The sequence below is a fragment of the Chanodichthys erythropterus genome, chromosome 8 (assembly GCF_024489055.1).
Source record: "Chanodichthys erythropterus isolate Z2021 chromosome 8, ASM2448905v1, whole genome shotgun sequence".
Classification (NCBI taxonomy): domain Eukaryota; kingdom Metazoa; phylum Chordata; class Actinopteri; order Cypriniformes; family Xenocyprididae; genus Chanodichthys; species Chanodichthys erythropterus.
In genome coordinates, this window is record NC_090228.1 from 17,743,001 (window position 1) to 17,769,813 (window position 26,813).

The following is a 26,813-nucleotide window of genomic DNA, read 5'->3' on the forward strand; positions in this document are numbered from 1 at the left end:
GTAGATTCAGGGATTGCAACATTTGAAGATGTCCCCGAGACATGTACGGAAATAATTTTGCACATGCAGATCTCGAAGATCATCAAAGGCGACATAATGGAAAATTGGCCGATTTAATATGCAGTTTGTGATCTCATTTAGTATTAACTTGAAGATGTCACTGATGAGACTCTTGGCTTCTTAGCGGATGTTTTGTGGATGACGGCTGCTTCATCAAATCCCTGTTTGCACCTCTTTCCTCTCTTATCAGGCATTGTTGGGACAAATTCAGTCTGTCAGTGTTGTCTCGTCCCTAAAACTGGAAACCACAGGAACTGAGCATGCAGAGAGCGCCTTTGAACACAACCAGACACCCTCCAGCTCGGAAAGAGACTGAGAGAAATCCAAACAGTGCCATAAAAGCCATTCAGCTTAAAGAAGTGTCGCAATACTAATCTATATAATTAAAACTTTCATTAATAAACCACATTGCACTTCAAAAGGCAACAGATGAGTAGGCACACAGTTGGACTGCAATTCCCAGAATGCACCACATAAATTGCAAGTCTGTCTATACACATATGAGGTTTGAGTTTGTGGCCATCAGGAGAGGCTGTCTGATTGGCTACCTCTCCAGGTCATGTGGGGGGACCAGTGCAGTTAATTGTGTTAGGGCTTGTAAAGTGGCTGCATCATCTGGGTTCCATCTGTTAGTGGCATACAGCCTGACATGTGAGAGATACACTACAGACATCAGCATATCTCTCTGATGGCACAACCGCATTCACCTTTATATGATTAATACAGCATCTGCCCAACTGTTCGTTTAGAGAGCACATGATGCTCAGCTGGTTTACCCTGCTGGATATCAGCTGGTCCACATGTTAGGATCAATGAATCATTTAATAAGGATGGACTTTGGGTGTTTGAGTTAGTTAATTAGTGAGTTAGATCCTCAAGAGAATAAACTTTGGACATTTATTGTATTAGTTTGGTTAGTTAGTAAGTTAGTTCATCAAAAATATGGGCTTTTGGTGTTGATTCAATTTGGTTAGCATGTTAGTTCATCGAGAAGCATGACAATGGGTCTTGATTGAGTTGGTTTTGTTGTTCACTGAGTTACAGTAGATCATTGAGAGGATTGACTTTGCATCTTGATTGAGTTTGATTAGTTAGTTCATCAAGAGGATGGTCTTTTGGAATTGCTAAAAGTTAGTTTGGTTAGTTAATTTAGAGGCTGACCTTTGGATCTTAATGGAGTTGGTTTGGTTAGTTAGTGAGTTAGTTTATAAAGAGAATAAACTTTGAAAGTTTATTGAGGTTGTTCATCGAGATGTTTATTAAGAGGGTCTTGATTTGGGTCTTGATTAATTTAGTTTGGCTTGTGAGTTGGTTCATCAAAAGAATGGGCTGTTTGTGTTGATTTGGTTATTCTGGTTAGTGAGTTAGTTCAAGAAGCATGATGTTGGTTCTTGATTGACTTGGTTTGGTTATTTAGAGTTTGTTATTTAGAAAGTTAGTGGGTTTGTTTATTAAGAGGGTCTTGAATTGGGTTAGGGTTAATTAATTAATTAATTTAGTTTGGCTAGTGAGTTGGTTTATTAAGAGGCTGGACCTTGGGTCTTGGTTTGGTTAGTGAATAATCGTTCAGCAGGCACTTTATTTTATTTTACTTTATTTAAAGTAACTCACACATGAGTATTATTTTGTATTTGAATTGTTTTGTTTTGTTTTGTTTTGACCTAAGAAAAAAAAGCTTAGCTTGATTCAAGATTGCTGTACCACTTTTTTTGTCTAACATTTGGTGGTCAACTGAAATATCAATCATTTAGCCTGCTCAGAAGAGATGAGGTGCATCTTGAACAGAATCATAGGACATTTCTCACCTTGTCTTTTTGTGTGTTTAACGCCACATAGTGACACTTGACGTTCACATTTGAAATGTGACGTGCAGTGTTTGACATTAGTGGTGACCTTTCCACTTGGGCTTGTAGACATAACAGAAATGGTTCTGATTGTTTCCTGTCAGATATGTTTACCGTCACTTGACTGTGATTATGCTTTGACCTCTGCTGTGGGAGGATCTGTTTTTGGATTGAGGGATGTTCCTCTTTTTACTTTTGACAGGGAATCATTTTAGTAATTATAAAGATTTCAGTCCGCTTAGAAATTACCTTGAGGTGTTTGGGTCCTGATGTCTTTTTCCTTCCTCAGACATGTTTGACATGCTTTCAAAATCTAATTTCCTTGTCCTGTTGTAATCATCTTGTTGAAGACATTTTCGCAGTTATGAATGAAGGAAATGTTCATTCATTATGTCATCAGAAAACATATTTGACAGACATTTTAATGGACCTCCAAATATCCGGTCTCCCAGAGTGAAAACCAGAGTCTAAGCCTCTGATTATATCTCATTGAATGCTTTTCTGTGGTTCATTCAAATTCTGCTCGACAACAATAAAGAAGCTTAAAATACCACACAGAGAAAACTATAGAAGTAAGCCTGTTAAATCCCAGAGAAACTCTGTTTTCTTTAAGAAATCTACAGAGATCAAACCATAATACAGACTGAGGATAACTTCAGCGAAGACTCTTGGTTTCCGATGGTAACATGGAAGAACCGGGTGTGTGACGTGACTAAAAGAGCAAATCTGTCACCCAAAACATTATTCAAAAATCCACAAGCCTCATTTATGAGATGATGGCCTTAAAGGGATAATTCACCCAAAAATGAAAATTCTGTCAGCTTCATGTCATTCCAAATCCGTATGCCCATGTCACATGGACCAATTTTATGATATTTTATGGTGCTTTTGGTTCATTTTTTGAAGTTTTAGGAGATAAAATCACAGGCATTTTACCTTGCCCTGAATGGTGGATCTGCAGTATGGAATCTTGGCATTCTCAGGTATTTTGAGAGAGCAGACACTTCAAATCACATATTGCAGGCGATCCATCCTGCTAGTGCCGTTCCTCCACCAGTCTTATGCAGGGCAGTGGCTGCAGCCTGATCCATGTAGTTGCTAATTAGACAGAGGAGGCCACAGGAATTTAACGGCTGTCGTCATTGGCTGGCATCATAATGGCTCAGCTATGGTTGTTTGTCTCATTGCCCATGGGCACAGAAAATGGCATGCTGAAGTTGGCACTGAGATGGCTTTAACAAAGAGACCTGCCAAGCATTACTATAACACTATTAGTGCAGACATGACTTATTTGTTGCATCTGTGAACTAAAACAATTTAAAAATGTTATTAATAAGTCCTGGAGTGCAAAGTGAAGAAGTAGTAGTAAATTGTTTTCACTTGGTTTGTAATTTCAATTATACACAAGCCTAATGGCAATTCTGTCGCATAATTTGTTGGTAAAATTTTATGTAGGGGGGAGTGGGATTAGTTTTCACACTTTTTACTTCTCTTTACTCTTGTGACAACTTGCCCCATATTGTTCAACAGGGTTAAACTTAGGGATAATTGTGTACTGTAATGTAAACCTGGACTATGTAACGTATACTGCAGTGAATTATAAGTAGTAGAGAGTGCCATTCTTGTTTTGTAAAGAAATTTCATGAAAGAAAACATTGTATAATGCTACCTGATGTGAGTGTTTTTTCTGTCTGTGTTTTATGATTGACAAAGTGTGTTTGTTGGGTAAAAACCTCTGCTAGTGTTTTGAAAGAATGACTTGATTTGAGACATGTATGAAGTGTTTTAGAAGTTTTTTAGTGCATTTTGAATGAAAAATTAACTGATGTGCCAAGTTAAAAGTTGGTTAAGTGAATAGTTTTGAAAAATTGACTGAATATTAACTTAAATATAAACTTAAACTGTTTTGAAGGCAGTTTTGAACTATTAAACCAGTATACAAAACCACTGTTAGACAATTTTGTATGTGTGTGTGTGTAATTATAAAGTTGACTAAAATTTTGGTCAACGTTTAAACGTTAGTAAATTATGCATAATTACAAGTAACTAACCCTAAACCAAACCCTAACTCTATAGTAAGTACATGTAGTTAATTAATAGTACTCAGTACTTATTTGAGTAATTACAATGTAACTACGACATTGTAAAATAAAGTGTAACCCAATTTATTTGTTATAATATTCAGATATAACCCTTGTAAAACCTCCCTGTTAAACAACAAGCCTCATTGTGTTCTATTGTACAGGCTTTTTTTTTTTTTTTTTTTTTTGCGTTGTATTTATGGACAGCTCATCAAATTCATGTGCATGTGGTCACTATGATCAGAGGGAATTAAATGGTACAAAACGACTGCAGCTGTCTCTCTGAAAAACCAAAAGTGCTGGAGAAAACAGCATTTATCTGTACTCTTTGCTCTGAGTGGTTTTTAAGTGAAAGCCATATAATTGAGGCTAGAGACCATTTGTGTTTCATTGTAGTGTTGGAGCAGCAACACTTTCCAAAGCCAACGCTCACCCTACGGTTATCTGATACGCTTGGAGTCGGTCCCTGCGCAGCTAGCTGGGCCCCTCAGCATCTGGATCCACACAGCCGGCCCTAAGTGCAAACATTTACTCTCCATTAAAGCCTCGCTCTGATAAGTGTGTTGTATAGATTAAACACGATCAGATTTATGACGGTTGCAGCTCGCAGAGACAGTAAACTTAAACAGCTCGCCGTTGTCTTTTCGAGCAAGGGATGTAAGCCGACTCGTGGTAATTTTCCATCCCGTTTGCGTCCATGTCAGCCCTGAAAAGTGCTTGCTTATAAATTTCTCAATATTATTTTGTAAAAATATACCTCATCAAAACATTCTCCTCCCTAATTGTGTTTAATGACATATCTGGTGCTGGAAAATGTCAGTTTATGTCGGAAAAACAGATGATCTGACTTTCCCGGAGAGTTGTTAAAATCCCACATGGTTTGAAAAACCGCTCGGCAAGCGGCGGTTCAGCATCTAAAGCTGCCGAGAGCTCTGCTCACCATTAGCGTATAGAATCACAGTTTGTGTTTGTGTACATCGCTGTAGGCTGAGAGACAGACTAAAAATAAACAGAGCAATCGGTTGATGGGACCGCTATTAAAAGGAGGATGGAATTTCCAACCGTACTTATGGGATTATATCCGTAACAGACACCGAACTTGATGATCTTCTCACTTTTAGAGCGCAAACCCCATCTCTGTTCGCACACATCTGTCAATCAACAGCATCCACTCTCGCTTTTGGTGATGGCAACAAATGTTCAGTCCATTGCTAAGACATTATGAGCGATCATATATCGTAAACACTCCAGAAAAGCGTTAAATTATGTGGTTGAAATGCCAGGCCAGCGTTTAGTGTTAAGTACATTTCATCTTCGTTGAGAATGTCTGAATCAGTTTTCAGTCGGGACTTGCTGTCGGGTGCCCATGTGCGCGGGTGCCGTCGTCTTAATGAGACTGCAATGAAAAAAAGCCCATCTCTGGTGCACCACACATGTTCTGCACTGTGTTGCCATTAAAAGAGGTTTATGAGAGAAGATAATCAAACGTTAAAAGCGCATTAGGCTCTTTGTGTGTGCGGCTGTGTGTGGGATGCGTGTCATATGAAAAACAGGCTACTTGCCATTGGGACAGATGTAAGAAGAAACAAGATGCTGTCTGTACGGATCGCATTAACAATTGCTCATTCATTCGTCATTCTGTGTGTTTGCGAGTGTGTGTGGGAGTTAATACTGTATGTGATCTGTGTGGATCTTTCTGGCTCCATGCTGGATGCTGTGGGGCACTGAGGTCATAGGATGGATGGATGGATGGATGGAGTTGTGTGGAAGACTGTAAATCTCTATTACACTAGGACAGCTGTGAGAATGACATTGAATTATATTCTATTTGGCCTTCACAACAGAAATGAAGCATTTTATTAAATAATGCCAGTTAGTGGTGCCTGTATGAACTGTACACTTCTTAGAAATGTTAACCTTGTTTCAAAAGAATCTCAAAATTTTTTGTGAGATGAAGACCAGCTGACTGTACATTATCCATAATTTATTACATGGCTATTTAACAAAGTTTAAAAAAAAAATAAATGCGAGAGAGAAAATATGAGTGACATGAAACTAGCACAGGTTAAGTTACTGAGACAACATTGCAGTGGTCGTAATATTGTACACGTGCGCGTGCACACACATTTTTATCCATTGAATGCTGTGATTGACCAATTAGAATAAAGCAGGGCTCATCAACTGGTGGCCTGCGGGCCAAATCCGGCCCGCCAATCATCTTCATCTTGCCGGCGGCACCTCAATCTCCCTCCTCCTCTTTTCCTGGCGGTGCGACTAAATTTGGTTAGATACGTGGGCGCAGTGGCACCTGCAGCTGTACGGCTATATACGCACTGTTCGTACCATGCAACCATACCAACGTTTTCCGTGCGAATATTTCAGCAGTTATTATGCATGTCCCGTATTTCTGTCAACTTTCTTTTCCGTGAATTGGCCAAACGCACTCGCATAACGATCTGAAACGATTTGGATTCGTTCGGACCGAATCCAAATCTGTCTCCGAATCATCTGTAGTTGTTTCTCGGTCCATAATAACAAATACAGAACAAATGGCGCTGTTTTCATGTGTTTCAATAGTTCACTTTGAACTACACAGCACGGCCCAGTGGATAACGGAATGAAAGCTTAAAGGAGCTGCGTTTATTCCCGGTCACCATTATTAAACACTGTTGCGGCATCAAGTGTGATTAGCATTTCAAATCGACACACACCTCTCGGTTACAAACTACAAATCACTCGATGATTAAACTAGTTTTAAATCGGATGAAACAGCCAACATTCCCAACAAGACTGATGAAGAAAACAGGAGAAACGTGTCATGAATGAAAATCACCACCCTTACAAACATTTACCATGAATGAACTGTAGTAAATTACCATGGTTTGTGAAAATATATTGAAAAGTATGTTATAGCCATTTATATTGCAATATTTATTAGGTGGGTAGGGGAATATATAATTCATGTCTTTGTTAAGGTGTAGTTTGTACCTGTGTTTAGGCATTTTTTATAGGCCTATATAACATATCATAATATAATATCATTTGACAGTGGTATTGAGTAGCCATGTATGGTTTACCTGTTGTTACCAAGTCTCACTGTGAGAATATTTTCATTTAAGCCTAATAATTAATAAAATATTTTTTTACCAATAAGACATCACCCATTCATGAAATTTCCTCATTACTCATTGTAACACAGTTCGTATATACGGGAAGAAGGAGGCGGGAACCGGTGAACATTCAACAAAACTTTAATACCAAAATAAACAAATACAAAACGAAAGTAATGCCGGCAGACCCTCGCGGACATCTGCCGGCCACACAAACATAATAAAACATAAAATAATATCCAGGCCTGGTCCTCTCTCGCCCTTCACTGTCGTCGCTCCTCCTTTTATGCTCCCGGAACTCCTTCGTGAGAGACTCAAGGCCGGTGCGCCTCCCAGGTGAAGCTCATTAACACTCGCACCACCTTCCTCGCGCCATTCCCTCACGGCTCTCGCCCGCCCTGGTCGCCACACTCATATTCCACGGTCAACTGTTAGTGGTATTATAACAAAGTGGACGCAATTGGGAACAACAGCAACTCAGCCACAAAGTGGTAGGCCACGTAAAATCACAGAGCGGGGTCAGCGCATGCTGAGGCGCACAGTGTGCAGAAGTCGCCATGCAGTAGTGTAAAGCACACTGCCACTGGACTCTAGAGCAGTGAAGATGTGTTCTATGGAGTGACAAATCACGATGGACGAGTCCCCCTCCACCTTTTGCCAGGAGAACGTTACTTGCCTGGCTGCATTGTGCCTAATGTGTAAGGTTTGGTGGAGGGGGGATTATGGTGTGGGATTGTTTTTCAGGGGTTAGGCTTGACCCCTTAGTTCCAGTGAAAGGAACTCTTAATGCTTCAGCATACCAAGACATTTTGGACAATTTCATGTTCCCAACTTTGTGGGAACAGTTTGGGGATGGCCCCTTCCTGATCCTTCCCAGCAAGGTCCATAAAGACATGGATGAGTGAGTTTGGTGTGGAGGAACTTAACTGGCCTGCACAGAGTCCTGACCTCAACCCGACAGAACACCTTTGGGATGAATTAGAGTGGAGACTGCGAGCCAGGCCTTCTCGCCAACATCACTGCCTGACCTCACAAATGCGCTTCTAGAAGAATGGTCAAAAATTCCCATAAACACACTCCTAAACCTTGTGGAAAGCTTTCCCAGAAGAGTTGAAGCTGTTATAGCTGCAAAGGGAGGGTCAACTCCATATTAAACCCTACAGATTAAGAATGGGATGTCATTAAAGTATATGTGCACGTAAAGGCAAGCATCCCAAAACTTTTGGCAATATAGTGTATATATATATGCACTGAGGCTTCTTTACAGTACCCTTCAAAACAGCAGTAAACATAGTGGATACTGTGAGACTGTGTATTATAGACCATAATAATAATAGTGAACAGGGGCAATCCCTCAGCGTCTCATGTACTGTATGAGCTGAGTCAACTGTCCAGCACATAGCACAATGCATTCCACATAGTATTGCGTTTGTCACATAATAATATAGTGCGGTCTGGCCCATTGACCAGATCTGACCCTACTGTAAGACTTCTCCAGCATTCTGCCCTATACTAGTGCAAAATATGTGACCCATGCGTATCACATGGCCAAAGTCCCTTTGTGTGCCCATGAGTGGAGACGCCATGATAATACCAAACTTTCAGTCAAGTGCTGTATTATTACAGCCTGCAACGTCATGCCTGGTCCATTGTCAGCGTGTGTAGGTGTGACACACTGCCATCCCAGTGTCACACTCCGGGTCCGACCCACAAAGGTTAGCCAGGGGTCATGACACTGTCTGACTCCCGACAATAGAGCCTTTGTGGGAAGAAGTCCGTGGATGTGTCCCCTCACAACATCGACATGCATGCGTCAGCCACACAGACACCAGTTGAGTTGTCATACTTGCTGAAATATGCTGTTACTGAAGGCGACCTTCAGAACAAACCATCGCAGTCAAAGGCTTTCTTGAACTCTGAATTCAGATAGGAATGTGTGTGAGGTTCAATTGCCGCCTCTCTGACATCACTGGTCACTCACATAAACCGTCCACATCCTCAATGCCATGACCATGTGCTGGTGAGTTTGCGCTATGGCTGATCTCTTTGTTTTTGTCTTTCAGATTGAGAATGTGGAGGCTTGTCTGAATTTCTTAGGGGCCAGAGGAGTCAGTGTTCAAGGGCTCTCTGCTGAAGGTAAGACCCCTCTGTCTGCATGAAACTTGACTGTTAAATGCCTTCATATACACAATTAGGCCTGCTATTCTTATGATTGGTGGTGTTTGGATTAGTATTATTGCTACATTTCTGCTTATATATAGAATTAATGGCTTTTCAAAACCTCCAACATTAAATACTACATTTTACACATAACATACTGCATATTCAGGCTATGAAAATGAATGATACCTCAAATTGTGTGGCTAGTTTACATTTCTATGCAATCGTAAGAACCGATTTTGCATTACAAATGATAAAATGGATGAAAATAGGGGCCCAAGACATAACTAGGTACCAGAATATATAAAGAAGTGGTTCTCAAACATGGGTCCACAGGATGATTTTAAATAATTTGAACTATATTAAAAATGCTGTAAAAAAAAAAGTTTAAAACTAGTCTAAAACTCTTTTAGAATCACAGTTGAAATTGTTGGGGTCAAATCTTTCTCTACTGTCATAGGGGCCATTCATACAGAATGCGTTTTTCCATTCCAATGCGCTACTTTTCCATTGTTTTTCTATGTAAACGCGCTAGATGGATGTGTTTGACCGCTGTGTTCATGTTTTTCGTCTTTTGCAGTGTCTTGCGCATGACATGGTGTTCTAAGTTAAAGTCAGTTCAACTTTTAAAAAACGTGTCTCGAGACCTTGTGTTTTTTCCCCATTCCACTACCCTCATCTCATGTTTTTCAAAGCAAAAACGCATTCTTTGTGAACGAGCCCATTGAGACTTGAGGAATTGACTTTTTTTGACATGCTTATAAATAACCAATTAGGAACACCATAGCAACCCTATAGCAACACCCTGGCTTAGTGGCAAGGTGGAAATAATCATTATTTTAGCATTTAATTTAGTTCTGTGTACATACACAGTTAGGATCAGTTCACTTTAAAATGAAAATTACCCCATGCTTTACTCACCCTCAAACCATCCAAGGTATATATGAATTTCTTCTTTCTGATGAACACAGTCTGAGTTATATTAATAAATATCCTGGTGCATCCAAACTTTATAATGGCAGTGAACGAGACCACTGAGTATGAAGCTCAAGAAAGTGCATCCATCCAAAGCAAAATGTACTCCACATGGCTCCGGGGGTTTAATAAAGGCCTTCTGAAAGAAGTGATGTGTTTGTGTAAGAAAAATATCCATATTTAACAAGTTATGAAGTAAAGTGTCTAGCTTCCACCAGACCGCCTTCCGTATTCAACTTATGAAGAAAGTGTAATGCCTCTCACAGTTCAAAATGCTTACACTACGCCCTACGCCTTCCCTATTCAACTTAGGAAAAAAAGTCTTCCTAAGTTGAATACAGAAGCTAGATATTTTACTTTATAACTTGTTAAATATAGATATTTTTCTTACACAAACGCATCGCTTCGCTTCAGAAGACCTTTATTAATCCCCTGGAGCCATGTGGAGTATGTTTTGCTTTGGATGGATGAACTTTCTTCCGTTCACTGCCATTATAAAGCTTGGATGCTTCAGGATATTTATTAATATAACACTGATTGTGTTAATCAGAAAGAAGAGAATCATATACACCTAGGATGGCTTGAGGGTAAGTAAAGCTTGGGGTCATTTTCATTTTTAAGTGAACTAATCCTTTTAGTAGCACATCATTGTTATAGCTACATTGGTAATAGAATATTTGAGCCCATAGTTGATATGTTAATCTTATCATTTTTAGATCGTTTTAGGTTTCTTAGAACTGCTGCGCTGACATACCACAAATATCCTTGATTTTCTTTTTCGGCATAAGTAGGAGCTCAAGTGTAATAAATACTTAGTGGAATGATATCATTAACTTAAAGCAGCTTGGATACTGTATTCACTGTCCCGCTAAATTCAGCACCATGATTGCACAGGGTCCATAAATATACAGTGTATTGGGTTTCTCAAAGCTTTCATCACACACTGTTCCCCTATTTTTGCTGTGTGTGTGTGTGTGTGTGTGTGTGTGTGTATGTGTGTGTGTGTGTGTGTGTGTATGTGTGTGTGTGTGTGCTTTTGTTTATATTACATTGTGGGGACCAAATGTCCCCATGATGTAATATAAACCTGAGTTCACCTACATCGTGGGGACCAGCCAGCGGTCCCCACAATGTAAATGGGTTTATAAATCATATAGAATGAGTTTTTGTGAAAAAGTAAAAGTTTGCACAGTTTCCTGTGAGGGTTAGGTTTAGGGGTAGGGGCAGGGTAGGGGGATAGAATGTACAGTTTGTTCAGTGTAAAATGCATTGAAGTCTATGGAAAGTCCCCACAATTCACAAAAACAAACATGTGTGTGTGTGTGTGTGTGTGTGTGTGTGTGTGTGTGTGTGTGTGTGTGTGTGTGTGTGTGTGTGTGTGTGTGTGTTGAGCATCTTTCCTAAAGCTGTGAGTAGTTGTCTTAATTAAATTAGCTGAGGTTTCGGAGTTTGGGTTTTGAAGGCTTGCATACGCTTGTGTTTAGTATTTTATGAGGCATGCAGACTCGAGACCTTTTTAAAATAAGTTGTTTTTTTGTTTTTGATGTGCCTGGGTGCGTAGGAGTTTTCCAAGGAAAATAAATGTAATAATGTCTAAACCACATATATAGTATTTCTCTTTTCTGTCAATGTTAAATTTATTTATTTTTAAATGTATTAAAATATATTTCCTAGTCAACAAGAGCAGATTAAATTTCACTCCTCCTGAAGTATCCTCAGTTTATTAAAATAAAATGCCTTCAGTTATGCCATTTAGTTTAATAGCGCTAAACTGCAAGTCATTCCATAAAAAGAGTACCATTTTGTTTTGCAAGCTGAAGTATATAAATGAAAAAAGTATTTAAAACATAAAATTAAAAATGTCATTATTATTATTATTATTATAGTAGTAGTAGTAGTTGTAGTAGTAGTATTGCCACTGTACACTCTAAAACATGCTGGATTGTTTCAACCCAAACTTGGGTCAAATATGGACAAACCCAACTTTTGGATTAAAAATATAATTTAAAAATGTAACCAAACGCTTGGGTTTGTCCATTTTTGACCCAAATTTGGGTTGAAACAACCCAACATTTTTTGTGTAGTCTGCATTCACAGGCTAATTCATAACTAATTCGTCAGTATGTGTCTATGAATCCTAATTTCCACATCACATCACTTATTTATCTCAAAATGATGGCAAATTGTCATTTTAAGATGGAACCTCTTCTTTTGAAGAGAAAGTAATATCATTCAGGTTTTCAGACACTTGGAGACTCAATGCCTTCTATTAGCACTTAATGTCATTCTTTGTCTGACAGATTGTCTAATATACTTTAAAACATATCATCTTTCCAAATTTAAAAAAGGCATTCGTTTCATATAATGACTCTTACCACATTAACAGTACGTGTACAGTTGTCACATTTGCTTCTATTTTTATTTCCTCAAGGAATTTTAAGAGAAACATCTGAGACAAAGTTGATACTTAAACGAAACCTGACCTCATTCGCTATGAAAGCGCATCCTCTGTGCAATAAAATTGTCCTCTGGGAAAGTTTCCTCTCTACCCCTGCTGAGTGTTATCCTAGCCCTCTTCCCCCAAAACAGTCCAATAATAATAGGTGCAAGCTCTCAATATCCCTCTTCCTGCTGCAGAGGCCATGACTGTCTGTTCACGGTGTGTAGGGTATCAGAACGCACAGTGGGATTCCGGTTTTAAGTGCTTTTTTAAGTGCAGGGCACACCATGACCTCTGTGCAGAGTGAGCTTTGATCTCATTGGCTGTGAGGATCTGGTGAAAAGGTGCAGTTCATTAAAGAGCAAGTTAGTCCTAAAGATTCCTCATAAGGTCAAAGGGGGCACCTTCAGCGGTGACCTGACGAAGTGAAACCGACCACGATAAGAAACACACAAGTGTATAAAGACACTCACGCAACTGACGTCCGCGCTCACTCAGCGTAACTGAAGAGGCACTTCCTCTGAGCTGTTTAATCCTTTTGCTCAAATAAAAATCCTCACAAGTCATACAAAAGAGATCAAGCATGACCTTCTCAGGTTTTCAAATTGAAAGACACTCATTAATATGTAAAATACAGGAAGCCTGTTTTCATAGAAATCACTTTTCCTAATCTCAGCTGGGATAGTTCACTCAAAAATGAAAATTCTCTTCATTTATTCACCCTCATGTCGTTGCAAACCTGTAATGACTTTCTTTCTTCTGTGAAACACAGAAATAGAGGCCCGGGGGCTGTTAAACTCCAAAAAATGATGACATAGCTGTTTTCAATATTGATAATAATATTATGAATAATAAAGCCAAAAACAGAGTGTCTATTTACACTAAGTGCAAATAGTGTCCCTTATTGGCAAAGGCTATTTACACAAGCTCCGCCCACCAATGTCTGGTTGGGCCAGCCCAACCATGGAATTCAACGTCTTAAGTGGTGGGCAAACTCAGTCCTGGAGGGCCGCTGTCCCTGCAGAGTTTTGCTCCAACCCTAATCAAACACACCTGAACCAGCTAATCAATGTATTCGGGATTACATGCAGGTGCGTTTTATCAGGGTTGCAGCTAAACTCTGCAGGACAGTAAGCCTTGCAGACCTGGCTTTTAACGTGATCGATGGGTTCGAATCGGCCATTTCGCCTTTTGCCTTTTGGAGTGTTTAATAATATAAAAGATTTATTGAGTAGTGTTAGGGAAAGGTGTAAAGAGATTATTCTCCCAATAAGGCAGCATCCATTTAATAATTTTAATAAATATAACTATTTACACTTTGATATTATTGCATCATGTTAATGTACAAAAATACTGAGGTGCAAATTGTATCTGCCAGTATAAAGTATAGATAGCATCTAATTACTATTTACTCTTATTGCAAAGAACTGATACTTTTAAATGGTGTAAATATAATCTATTGCTATTTTCACCTAGTGTGAATAACATATCGCTGAGAAAATGCTATTGTCACTTAGTGTAAATAGAATATATTGCCGTTTTCACTTCAAATCAGCATATTAGAATGATTTCTGAAAGATGACAGTGCAGACTGGCATTCTGTCACAAAATATAAATATAAACTGTTATTTTAAATTGCAATATTTCACGATATTACTGTATTTTTGAGAACATAATGAGGATAAGTGATGTTCAGAAACATTTAAATATCTTACCGACTCCAAACTTTTGAACGGTAGTGTATATACATCCATAATTCTGTACAAATTATTGCATGTTTACTGGCAATTTTGGCTAGGGAATGATGGAACACTACTGTATACAGAGGAAATGGTCAAGGTCACATCACTGTAAATAGATAATGTATTCACACTTCCCTGTCCTCACTTCCCTTAATGATCCCATCTGAACAGATACGCCTTATCGTGACAAGAAGGCCTGATGACTCCACATTTAAACTTCTGCTTAAAGTGTGCTAATTTGCATGCAACTTTTACTTTCCAAGTTTCCAATGTAAATCGTAGCTCACTGGTGTTTGTTTACATGGTTTTGGCCAGTACTGTCATGAAAAAATAAAATTTGATTAGTTGATATAAAGATTCGGAAAGAGTCCTTCTTTGAAGTAGATGTCACAATCATTTGTTATGATTTTACAGTAGTACTAATGTTCGTGGAAATAGTTGTAACCCTAGCTAAAGCCTTTGCCAAAATCTAAATGCACTCCATATGCTGGTGCACAAAGCAATTGTGAGGAAAAAAGACTAATTCCCTTCATTAATGCAAACATACAAAATGTATTTACAAATTAGGCTGCCGGGATAAGCAGTTATTGCCTCTCTCATTTTCCACATTGACCTAAAGTGCAACGACACCAAATGGTGCCAAATTTCTGTCGCCTGACTCAGAAAGTATGTTTAATGGAACATACCATCTGAGCGCTTTATTATGTAGAATTCAGATTACAGCTCCACACAGTCCCAAATTGAACCGGGGAGAGATTAATAACCCTAAACATCGCTGACGGGCAGAACAAACAGGCAGGCTGTCAGAAATAAACCGGATTCTTCTCTTTAGCGCTGCCTCAGCACTGCCATCCTTCAATCGCTTTCAGCACCAGCCATTAGCGGTGTTTGACTATGAATGAAGGCCATTTCATAAACGGCCACATGAGAGTAAAGCGTTGCTGGCAGGCAGAGCGCAGACAATCGATGCCTTTGCCTTCATATTCAGCCCTTTATCTCTACGATCAGAGCAACGCCATGCTGGCACTTATTCAAACTCACAACCTCAATTTTGAAGAAGTTTGAAAAGCATTCTTTGTAGGACACCTCACACTCACAGCGCTCATGTGCATAAGATAATCGCATTTGAGCTTCTAAACTCCATCCGGCACTTCAAAGTTTTGCTTATTAGATCATCTCCTCCTAATAAAAGGTCTCAATTAAAAGTCAGATCCAATCATTACAGCCACTTTTTTTTTTATAAATGTTAACATCTAATTTATGACGCACAAGACTCCAGACAGTCAAATGACCGTGCTAATCTCGGATCCTCCAGACAGTTGCATATTGTCATACTGTGTGTAACTTCCTCATTCAGAGAACAGAACTTATCTGCCCCATATTCTCAAATGATTGTAAACACAACTTGAACTTCCTTATAATGAGGCTAGCTACCATGTGACCCAACGGCAGTTTCTTCTGCCTTGATCCAGTACTCAAAACATGATGTATTTAAGGTTAAGCGCATCAATGTAATGCAGTCGTTCGCAGGATTAAAGAGCTCTTCCTGTGGTACTTTCTAAATCTGGTGTGTTTGATCTTTAGAGGTGTGTAATGGGAATCTGAAGAGCATCCTGGGTTTGTTCTTCATCCTGTCCCGCTACAAGCAGCAACAGCAGCACCAGCAGCAGTACCTGCAGTCGTTAGTGGAGCTACAACAACACGTCACGCATCAGACCACAGGGGCGGCGCCAACGAGCCAGCACAAAACTCAAGACATGCAGTCCAGGTAGGACACGTCTAATGATACTTGTTGCTGCTGCACCTCTATTTGTGTTCTGCATCTTTAGTCATGAAATATACGGCTAAATAAATAAATAAATAATGCTGGCCTTAGGTGAATTCTATGTTCATAGGCCTTGTAAGACTTATATTGTCTTAACATCTTACAAATCCAATTTTACAACCCATGTTTTCCGGAGCTTATTCTGTCGATGTTTTGGAAAGTATTTTCTGTGTTTCGTCAATTGAACAATCAACACAAAGGTACAACATAATTACAAAAACAGCATAAAATTAAATATGAAATCTACTGTAACTAAGACAGTATCTACATTGGAAGCACAATGTGTTAGTCCTTCTGAAAAGTATTAGTAATTTATAATATCACATTTATTTTTTATTATTATTTGAAGTAAATTAATAATATAATATAAATAATTCATTAAATTTAATATAATATTATAAATATTAAAACATTATAAATAATATTATAATGTTGACTTTTACACTAAAAACACTGTTCAACAAATATGTCTGTGATTGGCTACAATGATCAACGCTTCAAAAAAAATGTTGTAAATAGACATCTTTGACGCTCTTCACCAAGCGCTTACGCGGATGCACATGGGAGAGTTTGAAAGCAGGCTATATTAGGGATCCGCTGATAGATGGATCTGACACAGACATATCTGTTGAGCATGTAAACACAATGGCTAATCAAAGATGTTAAAGAATCAAAATGCTAGGGGGAAATGCTGGTATTGTCACATTTTTTTTAAATTTCAGTACTGACTTGGCACCGACATCGCTACTTTTGACAACAATAAGTGTATATATATATATATATATATATATAAAATTTATATGTGATGCGATCTGGGAAAACCCATCGGATGTCGCAATGGAACGTATTCAGTAAAAGCACCCAAAAATAGGTTGAATGTCATTTTTTTGTCAATTTTTTTTTTTTTTATTAAATTATTATTCTATAACATCTTGTTTATCATCTCTGAAAATATTTTGGCAAAATTTGCCTATTAAGTGCAGAAAAATAGCGATTTATAGTGGCAAGCTGAAAAGACTGTCTTTCTTTAATGTTACTTTTTAAGAACAAACCCGGTGGAGGTGAAAAAAATCGGCCATAGCTTTCCCTCTCTTAATACTACAAAGACAGTTTGCCTATCAAAATAATCCACATAACATGTAGAATGAAGGTGTATTAATGCACATTTCCTGCCAGTCCTGTGTAAACTACGCCACGCAAAGTTTATTTTATTTTTTTTTCTAATAAAATGTATTGTGAGAAGGCAGAGCACAAGAGAACAACAGAGCTATAATGAACACACATGTTCTAATTATGTGTTTATTAGAGGTTGAATTCAAATCAAATACTGCCAAACTGACCATACTACTTCTGAATAGGATGTCTACTTCGTAAAATGTATTAAAATATGGAAAATATGGATCAGATCACTCAAATAAATGGAGGCGCCCTTACATGGTCAGTAATGGAGCTTAGATTTCTAGTGAAAAAGTTTGGTACTGCGCCCATACAAAATCTTACAGAAAGCTAATTTTTTTAAATATACCAACCTAAAATTTGGAAGGTTGACATTTTTGAGGAAAACAGCTTATAAATCATACTCAATGAAAATGTAAAAAAAAAAAGAAAGTTTTCTGTGAGGGTTGTGTTTAGGGTTAGGGGATAGAATATAGTTTGTACAGTATAAAAATCATTATTTCTAAGGAAAGTCCCCATAAAACATAAAAACCCAATGTTGGTGTGTGTGAAATTAAAAAAATGCCAAAAGTTTTCTGTGATAGAATAGGGTTTGTGTAGGGGGATTGGATATTCAGTTTGTATAGTATAAAAACCATTACACCTATGGAGTATCCCCGTAAACCACATATTCCATTTTTCAAAAGGCTTATAAATTATACAGAATCATACTTTTTTTTTTTTTGAGAAAGTAAAAATGTGCATTTCCTGTCATGGGTAGGTTTAGGTGTAGTGGGTAGGGGTAGTGTAGGGTGATAGAAAATACAGATTGCACAGTATAAAAACCATTACGCCTATGGAATGTCCTCACAATTCACAAAAACAAACCTGTGTGTGTGTGTGTGTGTGTGTGTGTGTGTGTGTGTGTGTGTGTGTGTGTGTGTGTGTGTGTGTGTGTGTGTGTTGGTAAAAAAAAAAAAGGAAGGCCATGACTGTGATGTAAATAGATGAGTAATCTTAGCAGCAGCTACAGAGAAAAGATGCCGCACATGAGTGGCATTACACAGCCTGGCTCACGTTACCTTGCCCAGAATGCATTTGTGTGTGTGTGTGTGGGACAAGCAGAAAAGCACGAGTGTGCGTTTTGTAGTGCTGAGTTCTCTGTGCTGTCAGCATTCACAAGTGCAAAGAGAAGAGGGAGAGAGAGAGGAAGAGAGTGAGAGAAAGACAACAGCTGCCCCTCATTCTTGTCCAGGGCCTGTGGGATTTCTCTCTCTCTCTCAACTCAGATCCAGCAGTGACAGGTGTTCAGAGGGCCTTGGACTGCCAGCCTGAAACGCACACACACACACGCACAGCTTTAGAATTCCACACACACCAAATGACATCAGTGAGCAGAATTGGGCCAGGAAGGCTGTAGATTGGCCGCACTCCTCGAGGATGTTGTAAACCCAGTCTCCTCAAATAACTATCACAGTTCTGTCCAGACAGTCAGATAAAAAGGAAGCTATTGTATTGCGTTAGGAAATGTTTCTTCAAACATTTACTGACTTGGGGTTCCAGGTGTTAAAATGGGTTGCTGGCTGATTATCTTTGTGTAAGTGTGTGTGTGTGTGTTGTATCAGTCACAGGGGTCTAGGCGATTCGTCAACTCTGGTCTTTGGCCAACAGCACAGAAATGCATTAAACAGACTCGTGGGGTTTCTTAAAGCATATTAGCTTACTGGCAAATGCGTATCACATACTCAGTGAATAAACTCATTATGTTTAATCCCCTTGTGATGCTTTTTTTTTCTTTTTTTTTTCTTTTTTTTCAAAAGGGAATTAATGGTTAAAATGGTCTTCCATACACTGTCCTGAGTAAGCATCATAAGTCAAGTTACCAGTGCTTAATCATTTTTCTGTCCACACTTAAAAAGACATTCCTTTCAGAAGCCAGGCAGAAGATATTTCATGTTATATAGTCTAGAGTACAGCAGAATTTTGGAGCAATTAAATTTCACTGTGGGCAGAGCTACTCAGCACTGTCTATATAATATAATATAATATAATATAATATAATATAATATAATATAATATAATATAATATAATATAATATAATATAATATAATATAATATAATATAATATAATTAATATAATATAATATAATATAATATAATATAATATAACTGTGCATCACTACTCTTTTCTTTGAAAATCACTGTATAATAATATAATATATATTTATATTATATATAAACGCTCATAAGATCCAAATTTTGTGGCTTTTATTCAAGGACTTTTAGCTTTGAGGTCATCTATACTCTATATTTGTACTGATAAAAGACATTATCTTTTAGCTGATATATGCATTTAAAAAATACTGATGACTCATCTTGCACTGAGGGGCATACCTGAATTTTTGTCCAATCAAATGTTCTCTCAAAAAAGCATGCCCCTCCTCCTACCCTTACTTGCTATGTTTTAGCAAAAGCATATTATGGTTCCCAGCTGTGACGTAAACTAAAGACTAGTGACTATGAAAAAGGACAAGCCCTTCGATATGTCCCACCCAAATTTCCCGTTTTAATAGGAAATACATCAGCGAATGTAGTGCTAATACTTAGATTTACATATATTTTATCACTTGTTGCTGGTAAGAACATAGTATAAGATGCTGTGTAACGTAGTATAACATATGACATGCTGTTGCTTTTGCTTAAAAAAAGGAAATTCACTTTTAACACTGTGACACCAAGTCAGCTGAATATCTGTTTTGTTTTAAAGATCTAAATACCATAACACAACACTGTCTGAGATCCCTGGGAATGAGGGGGGAGCTTTTTATAAAGCACTCTGGCTGGTTTTACCCACAGGCACTGCTCCCATTTACAGTTTTAGAGATCCAGGCTTTCTATAGCCAACACCTGCTTGACTAACGGTCAGAGAGAGAGAGAGAGAGAGAGGGATAGCTGGACATTGCGGTGCCTTTAGGTCTGGGGAAGATATGGGGGGTGAAGTGTCATCCCTCCCTCTCAGCGCACCATGTCTCGAGGTGAACGGCTCGACTCGGTTGTTTCATGCTCACGATTGCCTGCCCCCAGCTCACGGGACAGGAAGAGCCGACTGTCCTATGGGAGAAAGTCTGACAGCAATAGGTACAGTAGTATTGATCGTGTTACATATCTGGGTTACTTTGACTGGAAACCACATGTGTGTTGTTAATTTTTTTGGTAGTTTATTAATCGTTTTTGGTCTGTGCTGTTCAGTGTATTCAGGCTATTGTGTCCCTCCAGATTTGATAATTATTCTGGGTCCACAGTGTGACATTTTATATTTAGGTGTTTAGTTCCTTTTTTGGAAGTTGTCTGTTCTGCTTTGAAAATGAGATGCTTCTCTCTCGGGAGGTAAGTTTAAACTCATTTTAAGGGGTTGTTGCACTTCTAACAGTTTTAAAACTTTTCTGCTGGGTGGTCATTCTTTGCTTCCTGTCTTTTGCTGTTGGAAGTCTTATAGTATTATTGCATTAGAACTTGTAAAGTACTGCTAATTAAGAGATTTTTATTTTACAGGTAGGGTTGTCCAAAATATTTACTAAAACATTACATAACACATCTGAAACTTAATCTAAAATAATAATCAAATGTACTATATATTAAAATGCAATGGAGGTATTTATCGAAATAGGCATTGACTAGTTTGTTACAATGCAAATGTTATATCTGCGGTGGTTTTACAGCAAGTTTTGATGTATGATTTATGCATTTGTAATGCGTTTTTTTTGATTCTTTGGTCGATACGACAGTGGTCTTGAAACCTATTGGCATGGATGTTATGTAGCAACAGATTTGAGTAGGGAGGGCTAATCTTGAGACTTATTGATTCCCATTAGAGAAACTGTAGTGAGTGGTTCTGTAATCCTGACTAAAGCTAATTGTTTAGATTCAATTTAAGATTTTCTGATTAGTGACCTTGGCAGAGTTGGTCTGTGTTTGATTTCTCACTGTGAAGTGTGTCTGAATGGCCCACGGCAACAACTTTATCCCTGAGATTGTCAGTCTCACCACTGTCGTACTTTCATACTGCTTTACTGAATGCTTTTAGAAGTAAATGAAAAAAGAAAGAAAAAGTTGTAAAGCAAGGAATGTTTTTTTCAACCATCCTGTCCCAACTGAGTTGAGTCTTTGAGCTGGAGGAGAAACGATGGGCCTCATTAATCATGTGGACATGATCACATTCTCAAGAGAGAGAGAGAGAGAGTGAATGAGAAAGTGAAAGACAGTGTTAGTGTCTCACTGGAGCTGTCTTTGGTTACAATGCTTGTTAACCTGCTGTCTTGCCTCCTCCTTTCACTGTCTTCCTCTCATTCTCTCAGTCTGGTGAAGTCTTTGTTGCTCCTCAGGGTTTTTCCTGAGGGAGTCTGTAATTTTAAGCCAGTTCCTTGTCACAAACTCGCCGTTGAAACTTGTTAAAGTGAAACATTCATGTTGGTCATAATGATCTCCTTCTGAGCAGACACAACCACCTTCTCAGACACTGAGACACTGGGCAACTTTTTGAAGATTTTTTTTTTTTTTTTTTTTTTTTTTTTTTTGTCACTATCAATAACCAACAAGATAATACATTTTTTTTTAGAATTCAGATGAAAGCTGGTTTTACCCAAGTGGCAACCTTCTGTTCTCTCTCTTGAAACCAACACATAAGTGACTTAAACTGCAATTCATCGACTGGCCACTACAGACAGGCTCCAAAAGGGAGTCAATCCCATAGACCCCCAATGTTAAAATTCCCAACTTTACAGCAGAAAAAAAAATAAGTTTACAGCCTGGTACAAAAAGGGGTTTTGGTCTGTATAGCTAATTTTACCCTTCATGACAACTGTGAGGGGGTGAATTTTTTTTTACAACTCATCCGTTTAAATTATATTAAGCCTTAAAGTTCTGCACAATCAAGGGTGTGGCCACTTGATTGACAGGTGGATTGTCGCAACTTGCCATTTTTCTGCTGTCTGTTATCTGTCATGATACCTCAGCTAATTCCAGCCGCTGAACTTGGCATCGTTGTTGGCTCGTCTTGGCATTGGCTAAAAGATTTTTTCCGTCAGATTTATTACAGTGACAATGGCTGGAGAATATGCCTCTCAAGACACCACAAAATCTGACAGCACTGCTAAAACTGCCGCACTATTTTGAAAAATATACTTTGGACACAGGCTCATTTGTTTGTGAGAGTCTAATGTATACGATTGTATACAGTTTTACAACATAAACGGTGCTCAGATTGCATAATTTCTTGAAGAATGATGATGGAGAGCAGATCGTTTAGAAGAAATATGACACAAACAATGGACAATATAGCAATATTTCATGGATTTAACGATTTTGTGGACAAAAAGTGCTGTCGGATGTTTTTGAATGGACGCTTATCATGGACATTTTACCAAAAAATCATTTGTTGTCATTTGCATATCCGACACAAATTTCAATATTACTGTTGCTGGACCATCTATATTGGGAAAAAAGACAGTAAACTCTTAGAGCTTCCAAATGATGTAAAACTTATCTTTATTAATATTTTAGATAGTATCTAAGATAGATAGATAGCTCCTTGGCCTGAGCTAACTTGATCACGTTGAGCTAGGCGGGTGTGGTTTCAGCAATCAGGCACCTCAGCTCCACCCACCTCCCGCCTCTTTGCCCATTTTCGGGTATCCGGGAGTGATGTGCAGTGACGTGTTGCCAAGATGGTGACAGCCGGCTCCGCCCACTTTGGGCTTCAAAAATGCTCTTCAGAAACCTACTGTTGACCCCACAGATGCTATGTCCATGTTTTGTACAGTCTATAGTTTTACCTTATGTTCTAATGGGCACGACATGACACAATCACAGCCAATCAGAACATTGATATTTACCTATATGCAACAGAACCAATGAAATGTCACTGTGGGCAGGGTTGCCTATCACGGAAGAAAAAAAAAACAAAACTATACCACGTGACTGGACACTTGTTGCATTACGTTGTTATGTTGTTTCTTTCTGGTCTGAATTGGTCATTCATGATCCAAGATGGTGAATATTGTTGATCAGCTTGATTAACACCTGGTTTTGACCTTGGTCTTTTTGACCACTTTGGTCCTCTAACAAATCATATTGATGACCTAAAGCTGATATGAGCTGTTGTTTTAAAGCATGGCAGATGGTGATAGCAGCTAGGTTCTTTTTAGATTGATGTCTCCTTGCTGTAACTGTTGAACAATTGCAAACTGGACGTTCACTCTTTCTCATTCTCTCTCATCCTTCCACTTTCATCATTTTTCATCCATCCATTGAAATTCTCGTTCCATCACGCAGCGCTCACGAACCTGTTAAATGCCAAAGCTTGTCAAAGCACATTTATTGCTTAGACACAGCATATCTAAACATATATAAACACACAAATGCACACCCAAAATGAACAAAGGCAGTGTCAGTCAGCTGTCAGGGGCTGGATAGAGAGGGATTTGAGACCTATACAGCCAACTGTCCTGTGTTTTGTGTTTGGCCTGAGGTGTTTGTGCTTTGTTTTATATGTGTGTGTGTGTGTTGTAAGTACAAGTCCTACTGGCAGGACCTCCATCCATCATATTCGATGCATTCATTCATCCCAGCCTCAGGCAAGGGTCTTCTCTGTCCTTATAGAGATCAGTTATATATATATACTTTCAGTATACATATTTAGTCAAAATTGGTAAGAATTTTTTAATGTTTTTGACAGTGTGTTATGCTCTCAAAGGCTGCATTTATTCATTCGGAAACAGTAAAAACTGTAAAATTGGGAAATATTACAATTTAAAATAACTTTATCTTAATATATTTTAAAATATAATTAATTTCTGTAATGGCAAAGCGAAATTTTTAGATTTGCCTTCAGTGTCACTTAATCCTTAAAGGGTTAGTTCACCCAAAAATTAAAATAATGTCATTTATTACTCACCTTCATGTCGTTCTACAGCTGTGAGACCTTCATCTTCAGAACACAAATTAAGATATTTTTGTTGAAATCCGATGGCTCTGTGAGGCCTGCATAGCCAGCAATGATATTTCCTCTCTCAAGATCCATAAAGGTACTAAAAACATATTTAAATCAGTTCATGTGAGTACAGTGGTTCAATCTTAATATTATAAAGCGACGAGAATATTTTTTTGTGCACCAAAAAACCCCAAAACGACTTTTTAACAATATATAGTGATGGCCGATTTCAAAACAAAAATAAATTTATGTTCCGAAGATGAACGAAGGTCTTAGGGGTGTGGAAGGACATGAGTGTGAGTGATTATTGATATTATTTTCATTTTTGGGTGAACTAACCCTTTAAGAATTCGTGCTTGATTTGGTTCTAAAGATCTCCAAATCAATTCTGCAAAAAGTACCACAGTTTCCACCAAAAATATTAGGTAGCACAACTTTTTTTCAACTGTGGTAATAATAAAGCATTTAGAAGAGGTGTGTGTTTGTGTGAGTGTGTAATTAAGTCTTTTTGCTTTTTTTTTCTTTTTTTTGTGACTGGACCTACAGGAATATCATCTCTGTCATGTGTGATTTCTTTGTTTGAGTTATATGTTGTTATTGAGATCAATCTAAACTGATCAGTGATAGAGAATAAAGCTCTTAGCGTATACACACACATGCATACTTTAAAGTATAGGTTTATGAAAAGTGTGTTTTGGCTTTTGACTTATTTAGATCTACAGCATTCAACGGCGACTAGAACAGTAGGACGGTTGGAAGAAGTACACATACTTGTGACGAGTGACATGTCATGTGAATCTGAGTAGGCGCACACAGAGGCCATGCTGTTTGCGTTTGCACGTATGCACCCAGCCCTGATTGTGGCTCGCTAAGTGCCGCCCTTATTGCATTAGAGAGAAAGATGCCACAGTTTGAAAAAAATTCAATCCAATCATTAACCTCATTCCTGTCTCTCTTTCCCTCCCTCTTTTTCTCTCCCGTTTCTCTCTCGTTCTCTCCCACTACCTCTTTACAGTCTCACCGCACGATATACAAGTCCACCAGGTCACAGTGGAATAGCAGCCCCTCAGAAGAAAAACACAAGGTAGAGTCTTTACAGTATCTGCCTGCTTTCGCTCTGTTCTAACACCTGAAATTCTCCAAAGAACTTCAGGCTAGAGACTGGGAAAGCCGATCTACTGATGTTCAAAGCTGTAGCAACAGATCTGGGTGATGGAAGTGGTGTCTGATATAAACGCATGCTGGTGGTGTCCGTTCTTCAACTGTAGTCGGGATTTTATTTTTTTACATTTCAAAACTCTTTCAGTTGCTTCTCTAACGGTTTTGAGCTGAATATCTTGGTTCAACTGAGGTGAGCGTGTGCAGAAAGTTCTGGATGAACCCTAGATCTTGAATGTACTTTATCTCTGACCACTTTAGCTGGAGGTTTTTGCAGTTTGAAGCTCTGGCCCTGAAAGCATTTGCTTCATCTCAGAGCTGGTGGGAAGCTGAGTGCTGGCGAAGCATTTCAAGCAGCCCCTAGCCAAACTATGTGAGATATGTGATGGACACTTTGTGTGATATAGTGCTTACTCCACTGACAGCCTGATGGGTAGGGTTCAAATGATGGCATTATTTGCTCAAAGACAACATGTGCCTGCAAGGAAAGGGACAGGAATGGAGACACTGCAGTTTTTTGGGATCTTCTCTCAAAGCAGTGATATAAAAATGTGTCCTGAATCAACTTTCTGCTCTCTTACTAAGTTCAGATGTACTGTATATTTTTTTATACAGACTTTTAATATTAGTCTGCAAGGATATAGAGGGCCATTCATTCCTAATGTTATCTGTGGGCTACACAACTGGCAATAGCTGAAAATCTGATTATACTGTAAACGAGACTTGTTGGTGGTTTCAAGTGAGAACGCTTGGTTAAATGTACTGGAAAATAGATCAATCTTATATCAAATATCTCATATCAAAATGATGAATTGTCTTTCTTTCTTTCTTTCTCCCAGAATATATAATTACCACTCAAGTTGTGTATGTGCACTGTCTCATGTTTGTTTCTTTAGAGAGATGCATATGAACTATGTCTGCGGCTTAACTAATTAAATAAACACAGGATTATTGTGTAGTAATTTGGGTTAGAGAGACAAATTTAATAACCCATGATCCTGCTTTTTTAAAAGGGAAAGTAGAATAGATAATGGTGCATACATTAGCTATCCTCTAGAATCCAAAACTTTCAGCTCAATCCAAAGTGTTTCAGTTGGAAAGATAGTATTAAGATTCACCGGAGATGACAGAAGCAGTCTTATTTGATCCTTTAACATCCTGCTCTAAATTTTAGTAGGCATAATTTGAAAGATTTTATCTTCTATAAGGCCTTTTTATGTATGCAGGACACAGATTGGAAAAGATGTGGTATGTTATTAGAATTCAGTGATTGT

At 38.3% G+C, this 26,813-nt stretch overlaps 1 protein-coding gene across 12 annotated transcripts in view; it reads left to right on the forward strand.

The window, feature by feature from the left end:
• nav3 (neuron navigator 3) overlaps positions 1 to 26,813 on the forward strand; it is a 171,735-nt gene that overhangs the window by 54,601 nt on the left and 90,321 nt on the right. For 11 of the 12 annotated variants that reach the window (XM_067392174.1, XM_067392175.1, XM_067392178.1 and 8 more), the window contains exons 4-6: positions 9,159 to 9,231; positions 15,997 to 16,180; positions 25,397 to 25,465. In XM_067392174.1, coding sequence (XP_067248275.1) covers positions 9,159 to 9,231; positions 15,997 to 16,180; positions 25,397 to 25,465 — 326 coding nt within the window. The remainder of the gene's footprint in view (positions 1 to 9,158; positions 9,232 to 15,996; positions 16,181 to 25,396; positions 25,466 to 26,813) is intronic. The other variant, XM_067392184.1, reaches the window with a different exon arrangement.